Raw genomic sequence first — 13,056 nt, 5'->3', positions numbered from 1 at the left:
GACCTTTCTACAAATGACTTCTAAATCATGCTGAAAAACCTATTTTGCAGTGGTTCTCAAAATGTTTTCAAGTCAAGGACCCACAGAATTATCTGTATTTGGCCGCGGACCCACCATCAGAAAATATGTTGTTCCAGGGACACCCCCAGAAGCAAATATTTGAGTTAAAAACGTTTGCTGTGAAAGCATATACTGTATATTCAAAGATTTGTGCCACATTTTCACGATAAAAAAAAATAATAGCAAGCTCGTACAAGAGTGCCGCGCTACGAGCTTGTAGATCTGCACTATTTTTCAACAACTGGTTTAAAATAATGATATATTTGGCGACACAGATGCAACTTTTTAATAAAACTTAATTTAGTTTAAGTAATATTTTAGTCATCTGAAATGTGTTATTGTTTGTCTAGTTTTTGTTGAATAAAGATTTTAGTCAACTAAATGTACAGATTGTTAATGCATTCAGTCTTAGTTTTACACACACACACACACACACACACACACACACACACACACACACACACACACACACACACACACACACACACACACACACACACACACACACGTATCCCATGCAGCCCACACTTTGACAAGTTGCTCTAACTATCATAATGTAAGAATGAAGGCGTGGTGAGTATATATTCAGAGTGCATGTATGGTTCATTGACAGGTCATTCACAACACGTCGACCATCACACCACAGGGTCTGGCTGTTGATTGGATAGGAGGAAACCTATACTGGACTGACTATATGCATGAGACCATAGGTGTGTCCAAACTAAACGGGTCGTACCCAACAGTCCTGCTCAACACTGACCTGGACTGGCCATTCTCCATAGCTGTGGATGTACGCTACGGGTAAGAACACTGTGGTGACATCATGAACCACACACTGAATTTATCAACCATCCTGTGAATAGGGCTGTCACGTTTACACTTTTAAGTTGATGATTAATTGTCACACAAATAATTGCTATTAACGATTTAATTGTGTTTTTGGCATTGAACATTAAAACATATGAATCAAATGTAATTTCAGATTGCCTTGAAGGCTTCGTAATCAAAAATTGCACAGGACTGATTATGACAATAAATATGCAAAGACATATACTGACTGATATTTAATAGTATATGCTTTCAAAAAGAAAGTTAAATTAATACAGATACATTTAAACACACACACACGCACATGCACACACACGCACACGCACACGCACACCTGACCCTGACACAGTGTCTCCCTGACAGATACTTGTACTGGTCAGACTATAGTAAGAACAACATAGGGAGGATGGGGATGGACGGCACCAACAGGACAGTCATCGTGAAGGAGAAGATCTCCAAGCCCAGAGGCCTGACGTTAGACTACATCAATGATCACATATACTGGACCAACGATGGGAAATACATTGAGTTTGCCAACCTGGATGGAACCAACAGACAGACAGGTGCACACACACACACACACACACACACACACACACACACACACACACGCGCGCGCGCGCGCACACACACACACACACACACACACACACACACACACACACACACACACACACACACACACACACACACACACACACACACACACACACACACACACACACACACACACACATTGTTCACTTTGTTATACTCTAATGTATGTTAAAGCAGTATTTGTAGTACTTTATTCATGCATGCATTTATTACAGTCTGACTCTTTTTATTTGGGGTTCTGTGTGTCTGTAGTTGTGAGTCAGGACAACATCTGGACTATTACTGTGTTTGAGGATCACATCTACTGGATAGACGGGACGATCATCTACAGAGCCAACAAGACTCATGGTATCAACAAGACCACAATCATCAGCAAGCTGAACATTCCATGGGTCATCCACATCTACCACCCCTCTAGACAACCTGAGGGTCTGTACCACCTGCTGTAACACTCTCATTATTACTCTTCATTATGTTTCATGACTTTTATTTCTTCTGTATTGTTGAATTAATTGATGTGTTTTGAAAAGTGTTGTATAAACAACGTTCCTATTGTGATAATGCCATTATAGGCTAGCTTAATTGTTGCATTATATGTGGACATATTTGAATGACACCCCCCCCCCCACACACACACACACACACACACACACACACACACACACACACACACACACACACACACACACACACACACACACACACACACACACAACATAAAGAATATGTAAATTAATACATAAATTCATGAAAAAAAGGAAAATAAAAATAAATAACCGAATAAATTGAAAATGTGACAAAAGCAGATGTACAATTTCACAATGCATTGCGGCGGGATGTGTTGTGAACTTGTAGAACAGCTGTTTTCATTATGAATACAGGTGTTCCTTATTATTGTTTTACTTACACACATTGGTTACAACAGGTTTATAAAGCACTGTTGTAACATATTGGTGTGTGTTCTCATATTCCTTACATGTTTTCTCCACCCTGCAGTGTCTGGTCATCCATGTCAGACCAACAATGGAGGCTGCAGTCACCTATGTCTGCTCTCACCTGGAGGAGGCTACAAGTGTTCCTGTCCCACCAACCAGTACTTGTCAGATGACGACAAGCAGTGCATGTCCAACTGCACTGCCAGCCAGGTGATTCACCTCAGCTTCTCTTTTGTTACTCTATGAATTCATGTCTCATGTCTGCATTTGATACATTAGTACATTACTTCATTTTCATTTCATTTAGTTTTCAGTAAATTATGTTCCATGTTTGAAAAAAAGAGTAGGAAGAAGTTGTGTGTATAAAAAGTAACGTATCTATCCGGTCCTTCTTTGTTCATCTCAAACTACATCCGTCCCAGTGTTTACACACTCAGTGACTCACATTGAAAGCAATACAATTATACAAACAAGACAATACAGTCAGAATGATGCACCAAAACAAAACCTACAACTCCCGTACCGAGCTATTCTATTTAACATGTACATTTTAAACATTTCTTTGAACTCATACCATTTCATACAATTCCTGTCGTGCTTTGTTCCACAGAGTACAGTAATTCCTTTAACAGAAACACAATGATATTTTATATTGGTCCTCCTCAATAACCATGTGAACATTCAGATTCCTCTCAAATTGTGTTGACTCTCACTTGAAAAGAAAAGTTGGATATTGTTTGGTAATAATAATGTATTTTGTGTTGTACATTATTTGAACTGTTTACTGATTCTAAACAGAATCCTCTGTCTCCCCCATCAGTTTGTTTGTAAGAACTACAAGTGCATTCCAATGTCATGGAAATGTGACACAGTAGATGACTGTGGGGACCGGTCAGACGAACCTGCAGATTGTCGTGAGTAAAGACTGGAAAATGACCATGTGTCCACGCACGCACGCACGCACACACACATGTGCACATGTGCACACGTGCACGTGTGCACATGTGCCCATAATAAATAAAGGTCAATAAAAAATGTGTTGGTCATTTTTGTCGCGTTACCAAGCTAAAATCATGACTCAAATAAAGGATTTTAGGAGCGGAGTGCCTTGGAATGTTTTCTCATACTTGGAAGTCAGCCTAGTATACTACTACAAGGGAAGGAACTCATGTCTTTACACACATGTTAATTCTTTAACCCACAAATTAATATTAATTTACAGGGAAACAAATGTAACAGGGTTAGACATGCCATGGGCATGTCAAGGATATACATTATAGAACCTTCTCCTCCGCACAGACAGTGAGGCAAGTATTTCCTACAGCTTTAAGTCCAGAAATCTGAAGCAACACTTTGAATGTGTTATACCTACAGTATACTGTTGAACCCTCTCCAATGAGCACCATGTTTTCAGTCACGGAGCCATGCAGCGGTTCCTCTTTTCTCTGTTCAACATTACAATGTGTGTGTGTGTAGCGTGCGTGCGTGTGTGCGTGCGTGTTTCTGTTTGTTTGTTTGTTTGTTTTAAACATTGTGTACTTTGTAATCAAGGACATGCATGTGTGGTCACCAGCAGTCACGTCTTGTGTTGCTGTGTGCAAAGTTCAATGGCCCGTTTTGATGATTGTAACAACTCAATGAATCTGTGTGTCCTTCCGTGACCTGTTGTAACCTTTGAGCTGTGATGATGAGTAGCCTACAGAAGATGATACCTTGGCTCTCTGTGATATTATGATCAATGCTGATCACTTTATGATGTTGGTCAGCTCCATTCATTTGGCAAAATGACGCACTATACGCATGCAGCCTGCAGCTCAGGCCTGTGTGTATGTGGGTGTGCGTGCGTGCGTGTGCTTTGAGCTGCATTTCATATCATGAAAGGTGCTATAGGGCAAGCTACAAATATTGTGTGCTATTAGTGCTATTAATTAATTGACATTATTGTATTAATGCATGTGTTTACACATATATAAAACATGAATTTATATAATGTAGTCATTATTTAATTTATTAGGGTTAATATAGTTACATTGAACCATCATGCCCGGCATGGCAGACAGGTGTGTGTGTGTGTGTACGCCATACATGCAATAGTGTATTGAATTATGCTCACTGTGAGAGCTACGTATGTATACGGTTCATATTGTCATCATCATGAACACCATGGAAATTGTTTGTTTTGTTGTGATGCTCATGGTTGAAACTATATAGGTCTCAGTGCGTGAATTGAGATTACAGCGCCTCATGCCTCTCAAAGGTTTTTTATTTCAGGGACCCCGGCCCATAACTCTGAGAGCGTATACACATGCAACCAAATGGACCGGTTGGGTTCCATTTGTACACTCTCAGAGCTACTGATCCGTAAGGGCCCATTGTGGTTCCAACTGTAACTGTCAATCATGTTAGCTACGGAGCCAGGATGGCTGGGTGTGGCTGTGATCGCTCATCTGTTGAACATCTCCATCCATTTATTTATTGAATCAATAGAGATAGAGACATTGTTGGGTTTTTTCATGTCATGTGAAGGCAGAGAATCATATAGCTTCAAATTTACATATTATATTGCTATTCAGTTTGGACCACCAGTTTTGGAGATATGGTTTATAGAGTAATGTTTTGCAGAAAACAGGCTTGAAAGGTTCACTTCTGTGGTCTCTAACATTACACCTAGCTACATGTTTAAGCACTTATTTAATATTTACATGTCGATTTAAGCTCTGACATTCATTTCAGACATGCTCTAGTATGTGAAGAGTCTGCCTGTGCTAATAACTCATTTTGCATAATAAATAAAAAAACAGTTTTTCTGCTCTCCTGAACAGTTAGTCTTGCTGCCATGACTGTCTAGGTATCAAAAAGAGTCATATAAGCTCACTCAGTGAGTATGGATGCCACACACACGTTGCATCCATGACGCGTTGTGAGCTTGTAGGTCTGCTATTATCAGCCTGCGACACCCGTTGAACAACAAAGCATATATTACACTTAAGGTATAGTGTATGTGATTTTCTCTGGTTAAAATAAGTGTTAAATAGCTCTATATTCTGATGGTACTCATTGCTACAGAATGGTTATTCACTACCTGGAGCCTCCATGTTGTCTCTCCAGCTGTACCAACTCGCTCATTGCAGTGAATCTATGAAATGGAGTCCTTCTGTGACCCGTTGTACCTCTGAGCTGTGATGAGTAGCCTACAGAAGATGATACAGTTCTCAGTTCAGTTCAGTTAATTTATTTTGGTCATTAAAAACAGATTCATACAGTGCCTGCTTTGTTTTTTGCAAAAGAAACATTGACCAAAAAGGTGTAGGCTGAAGCCTAAGCTTATTGTGCCTACCCTTCCAACATATAAATGGCTTTCATAGGTGAAATAATACAACAAAGCAAACAAAAAAAACACAACAAAAGAAGAAAAAAACAAAACAAAGAAAGACAGGACGAAACAGTCAACAGGAACAAAGACAGAACAGAAAAGAACAAAAAAACAAAACAACTAAACAAAGAAAAGAAAAGAAAACATCATATCAATGTATCTACTATATTTGATCTATACAATTTTTATTTATTGTACTACAATTATTTTGTTCGTCATACCTTGGCTCTCTGTGATATTATGATCACTTTATGCTCTACCTTTCATGTTGGTCAGCTCCGTTCATTTGGCAAAATGACGCAAGTGAAGTCTGTGCCACAACACTATTCACATGCAGCCTACAGCTCAGGCCTGTGTGTGTGTGTGTGCAGCGTGCGCGCGCGTGTGTATGTGTGGCACGCGTGTGTGGGCGTGCGTGCGTGCGTGCGTGCGTAATATTAATATTAATATTAGAATGAGTTAAGCTCCTCCTGGTTAGTCCATGAATTCATTGTTCACAATGTGAACAGTGCATGTGATATATATTTGTTTAATAGACTATTATTATGTTCTGGTCCGCCTTCTAATGCATTAGAAACAATAATAATGATTGTCTACTGGTCAAATGTACTTGCTGACCCCTGGACTCTGTATTTATACGGACTGCACTGTGACCTGTAGGCTACTAATTGTATAATTTTTTTTCTGACACTGTTTGTGTGATGCGAAAATAACTTTCGCTGTACTGTACTGTACTGTACTGTACTGTACTGTACTGTACTGTACTGTACTGTACTGTACTGTACTGTACTGTACTGTACTGTACTGTACTGTACTTGTAGCCTACTGTACATTGACAATACTCCTATTTTAGAGCCGAATAAAAGTCGGTTCGGCACTGTAGAGCCTACAATGTGACGTCATTTGAGGTTCGGGGGGCGGGTACCGTCCTAAAGTCGGCTCTTCTGTGCTATTGAAAATGTCTGACGAGCCGAAATAATTTCGGCACTACAGCGGTAAAATAGGAGTATGAATCTAGCCTGGCTAATAAGCCAGACTCAAATCACACTGTCGTGTGGTATTTGAGTCTGGAGATGCTGTGTATGGATCTTGTTTCCCGGGGGGCGGGTTCAAACATTTTCTCTTTGACGCAATTGGTCAGAGCTACTGTCAGTCAAAGGTCTCAAGCATTGAACGTCACTGTACCAAAGCCCGCCCATATTGCATACTGTGTCCCGATTGGCCACACCAGTTCTCTGGTGTAGGAAATGGGCGTACAATTGAGCCTCTCCAGACCGTAATCCGCCGGCAGGCAATTTTTCACATCTGCTTTTTATAGCGCCACCAGGAGGCCGACATATGTAAAACACATTTTCTAATATTACTCCTTCAGATTTTATCCAAATTTCACGCAAATCGGTACACATGCTCTCCATAGTCATGTGATCATGTGATTTGTTTGATTTCTCATAATTATCCATCCTGATTGGCTACGATTGGCTTCTAAAGTTTTCAGGAGTAGCCCGTTTTGTACCCGTTTTGTACAAATTGCCACAACTCCGCAACGCAGCGTCCGATTGCGGTGAAACTGTGCATGCCTATTCCCACTACTAGGCTGAGGAAGAAATGCCACTTGACAGTTTTCAAATCAGCCTCATGGTGGCTCTACAACAGGCCAAGTCACACACACACACACACACACACACACACACACACACACACACACACACACACACACACACACACACACACACACACACACACACACACACACACACACACAACAAATAAACATGTTTATATTACTCCTAAACATTTTGCCAAACATCACACACAATCCTATCCTCCTGGTGGAGACCTGTGCCCAGAAGGGCACTTTTTCTAGTTTGTTATGTTTCTCCACAGCTCTCCATGCTACACCATCACATGACACCACAGGTAAGAGTGTGTGTGTGTGTGTGTGTGTGTGTGTGTGTGTGTGTGTGTGTGTGTGTGTGTGTGTGTGTGTGTGTGTGTGTGTGTGTGTGTGTGTGTGTGTGTGTGTGTGTGTTTGGTTGAGTGTGGGACTGTGGGTGTGCACATGTGCATGGCTGCGTGCATGTCTGTCTGTCTGTCTGTCTGTCTGTCTGTCTGTCTGTCTGTCTGTCTGTCTGTCTGTTTGTCTTGCTTTAGGGTTTGTGTATTTCTAAAAGTAGACCAACTCAAGTGTAATGTCTCACTTTATCCAGAGGTGGAGCCCTTCCTCATTTTAAGCAACTATGACAACCTGATGAGGATCAGCTTGAACGGCTCCAGCTCCACAGAGCTCAAACAGGTGAAAACCATTGGACATAATTAACAACACATGTAATCCTATACAATATTCTACACACACTGCTTTTGACATGCTGGAATGTATTCCAGTCTGAGACTAACACAACTGCTGTGGTGTGACAGGACTTGAAGCGTGCAGTGTTTCTGGACTTTGACTATCAGCAGCAGAAGATCTACTGGTCAGAGTTGACACAATGGACCCCCTATCGCAGCATGATCAGTGTCATGTACATCAACGGCAGTGACGTCCAGGTCAGTGTGACAACGACAACTATGAGGATGAATGAAGGATACTTTGTATGTATTGTATTGTTGTATTTATAGTACTCAGAGTACTTATAATAGCCAGTTGGACACTAACATGTTACTTGTTGTATATTACTGTAATATTATTATTTAACCCAGCAATGAGTACTGTAAGGAATGATTTAACCAAAAACATGTAATATGTAAAAAAAATAGCACATTACGTATTACTCAGAGTAAACAGTGTTGTTGGCTGTCTTTTGAAAACATTTAGTTTAAAAGGTCAAGAGAGATTTAACTGCTGTATTTTATCTACTGTACACAATGTGGAATATGCAGCAGAAAAAGATTTTCGTTTTGTTTTATATTATTCAGTTTGACTCAGTTATTACTCTTGATTCCAAGTAATAAGTAATATAACATGAATGCATTTTAAAGCAGTAATATGTAATTAGTAATATATATTGGCCAACACTGATAATTGAAAATCTCTAAGCTGTGTGGAACTGAGAACTCAACTGCTACAATTCCAAGTGCTTCTCAGGGTGGGATGTCTCCAGTTCAAATATGATTAATTTTGGGGGTCTCCAGTTCAAATATGATTAATTTTGGGGGTCTCCAGTTCAAATATGATTCATTTTGGGGGTCTCCAGTTCAAATATGATTCATTTTGGGGGTCTCCATATCAAATATAATTAACAGTTTGAGAACCACTGAGTTAGTGTACACACGCACACACACATGTACGCAAACACGCACACACACACACACACACACACACACACACACACACACACACACACACACACACACACACACACACACACACACACACACACACACCATGCAGCCCACACTTTGACAAGTTGCTCTAACTATATCATAATGTAAGAATGAAGGCGTGGTGAGTATATATTCAGAGTGCATGTATGGTTCATTGACAGGTCATTCACAACACGTCGACCATCACACCACAGGGTCTGGCTGTTGATTGGATAGGAGGAAACCTATACTGGACTGACTATATACATGACACCATAGGTGTGTCCAAACTAAACGGGTCGTACCCAACAGTCCTGCTCAACACTGACCTGGACCTGCCATGGAACATAGCTGTGGATGTACGCTACGGGTAAGAACACTGTGGTGACATCATGAACCACACACTGAATTTATCAACCATCCTGTGAATAGGGCTGTCACGTTTACACTTTTAAGTTGATGATTTATTGTCACACAAATAATTGCTATTAACAATTTAATTGTGTTTTTTTTGACAAATGTAATTTCAGATTGCCTTGAAGGCTTCGTAATCAAAAATTGCACAGGACAGATTATGACAATAAATATGCAAAGACATATACTGACTGATATTTAATAGTATATACTTTCAAAAAGAAAGTTAAATTAATAACAGATACATTTAAACACACACACACACACACACACACACACACACACACACACACACACACACACACACACACACACACACACACACACACACACACACACACACACACACACACAAACACCTGACCCTGACACAGTGTCTCCCTGACAGATACTTGTACTGGTCAGACATAAGTGACAACAACCCCCACATAGGGAGGATGGGGATGGACGGCACCAACAGGACAGTCATCGTGAAGGAGAAGATCTCCAAGACCAGAGGCCTGACGTTAGACTACATCAATGATCACATCTACTGGACCAACGATGGGAAATACATTGAGTTTGCCAACCTGGATGGAACCAACAGACAGACAGGTGCACAACACACACACACACACACACACACACACACACACACACACACACACACACACACACACACACACACACACACACACACACACACACACACACACACACACACACACACACACACACACACATAAAACATTGTTCACTTTGTTTTTGTTATACTCTAATGTATGTTAAAGTAGTATTTGTAGTACTTTATTTATGCATTTTATTACAGTCTGACTCTTTTTATTTGTATTTGGGGTTCTGTGTGTCTGTAGTTGTGAGTCAGGACGACATCTTGACTTTACTACTACACATTACTGTGTTTGAGGATCACATCTACTGGACAGAGACCAGATCCATCTATAGAGCCAACAAGACTCATGGTATCAACAAGACCACAATCATCAGCAAGCTGAACATTCCATATGACATCCACATCTACCACCCCTCTAGACAACCTGAGGGTCTGTACCACCTGCTGTAACACTCTCATTATTACTCTTCCTTATGTTTCATGACTTTTATTTCTTCTGTATTGTTGAATTAATTGATGTGTTTTGAAAAGTGTTGTATAAACAACGTTCCTATTGTGATAATGCCATTGTAGGCTAGCTTAATTGTTGCATTATATAAATTGCTGTATATAAATTAATACATAAATTCATGAAAAAAAGGAAAATAAAAAATAAATAACCGAATAAATTTAAAATGTGACAACAGCAGATGTACAATTTCACAATGCATTGCGGCGGGATGTGTTGTGAACTTGTAGAACAGCTGTTTTCATGAATACAGGTGTCCCTTATTATTGTTTTACTTACACACATTCGCGTGTCGCTTGGTTACAACAGGTTTATAAAGCACTGTTGTAACATATTGGTGTGTGTTCTCATATTCCTTACATGTCTTCTCCACCCTGCAGTGTCTGGTCATCCATGTCAGACCAACAATGGAGGCTGCAGTCTCCTGTGTCTGCTCTCACCTGGAGGAGGCTACAAGTGTTCCTGTCCCACCAACCATTACTGGTCAGATGACGACAAGCAGTGCATGTCCAACTGCACTGCCAGCCAGGTGATTCACCTCAGCTTCTCTTGTGTTACTCTGTATGAATTCATGTTTCATGTCTGCATTTGATACATTAGTACATTACTTCATTTTAATTTCATTTAGTTTTCAGTAAATTATGTTCCATGTTTGAAAAAAAGAGTAGGAAGAAGTTGTGTGTATAAAAAGTAACGTATCTATCCGGTCCTTCTTTGTTCATCTCAAACTACATCCGTCCCAGTGTTTACACACTCAGTGACTCACATTGAAAGCAATACAATTATACAAACAAGACAATACAGTCAGAATGATGCACAAAAACAAAACCTACAACTCCCGTACCAAGCTATTCTATTTAATATGTACATTTTAAACATTTCTTTGAACTCATACCATTTCATACAATTCCTGTCGTGCTTTGTTCCACAGAGTACAGTAACTCCTTTAACAGAAACACAATGATATTTTATATTGGTCCTCCTCAATAACCATGTGAACATTCAGATTCCTCTCAAATTGTGTTGACTCTCACTTGAAAAGAAAAGTTGGATATTGTTTGGTAATAATAATGTATTTTGTGTTGTACATTGTTTGAACTGTTTACTGATTCTAAACAGAATCCTCTGTCTCCCCCATCAGTTTGTTTGTAAGGACTACAAGTGCATTCCATTGTCATGGAAATGTGACACAGTAGATGACTGTGGGGACCGGTCAGACGAACCTGCAGATTGTTGTGAGTAAAGACTGGAAAATGACCATGTGTCCACACATGCACGCACGCACGCACACATGTGCACACACACACACACACACACACACACACACACACACACACACACACACACACACACACACACACACACACACACACACACACACACACACACACACAGATGAAACGATGCAGTTACCATTCATTGTCAATGGATGCAGCGACATGACGTTGAAAAGGCGAAACGTTGCATGTAGCTCAGCTGCTCCAAATCAACTCACAACGTGTCTTTGCATCGTTGTATCTGCCCGTGTGAACGCACAACTGTGTGAACGCACCATCGTGTAAACGCATCATTAGGGTTAGAGACAGGGTTAGTAATGCGGTGAGTCGGGATGGCGATGAGTCAGACTTTTGGGCTTTGTAATGCCGGTGTGTAACCCTCAATCCCATCCTCTGAATGTCCAATAAGGAGAAAGGACTACACTGAACCAGCTGTTACGCTGAAGTTCATTTTGTTTGTTATGTTTCTCCTCAGCTCTCCAGACTAAACCAGCAGACAACACAACAGGTAAGTCTGACCGACCGACCGACTGACCGACCGAACGACCGACCGACCGAACGACTGTCCGAACGACTGTCCGAACGACCGTCCGAACGACTGTCCGAACGACCGTCCGAACGACCGTCCAACCGACCGTCCGACCGACCGAACGACTGTCCGAACGACCATCCGACCGTCCGACCGACCGTCCGACCGACCGACCGAACGACTGTCCGACCGACCGACCGACCGACCGACCTACCCAAATACCCACCGACCGAACGTCCGACCGACCGACCCAACCACCCACCCACCGACCAACCGTCCGTCCGTCCGTCCGACCGACCGACCGACCCAACCACCCAACGACCGACCGTCCGTCCGTCCGTCCGACCGACCGATCGACCCAACCACCCAGCCACCCACCGACCGACCGACCGGCCGACCGACCGACCGACCGTCCGACCGACCGACCCAACCACCACCCACCCACCGACTGTCCGACCGACCGACCGACCGACCGACCGAACGACCGACCGAACGACTGTCCGAACGACCGTACGAACGACTGTCCGAACGACCGACCCAAATACCCACCGACCGACCGAACGTCCGACCGACCGACCGACCGACCCAACCACCCACCCACCGACCAACCGTCCGTCCGTCCGTC

At 41.7% G+C, this 13,056-nt stretch overlaps 1 protein-coding gene across 1 annotated transcript; it reads left to right on the top strand.

Annotated features, from left to right (window-relative positions):
- Nucleotides 1–742: 742 nt before the first annotated feature.
- LOC306932956 (low-density lipoprotein receptor-related protein 1B-like) lies at nt 743–1,934 on the top strand (the record flags this gene model as incomplete). The annotated part of the gene is made up of 3 exons (XM_079514928.1): nt 743–861; nt 1,252–1,451; nt 1,738–1,934. The coding sequence occupies exons 1-3, from the start codon at nt 755–757 to the stop codon at nt 1,932–1,934; spliced, it is 504 nt and encodes a 167-aa protein (XP_079371054.1). The 5' UTR covers nt 743–754.
- Nucleotides 1,935–13,056: the final 11,122 nt, after the last annotated feature.

This window comes from Electrona antarctica, assembly GCF_951216825.1.
Source record: "Electrona antarctica genome assembly, chromosome: 11".
Classification (NCBI taxonomy): Eukaryota; Metazoa; Chordata; class Actinopteri; order Myctophiformes; family Myctophidae; genus Electrona; species Electrona antarctica.
This window is presented reverse-complemented; position numbering and strand designations above follow the sequence as displayed.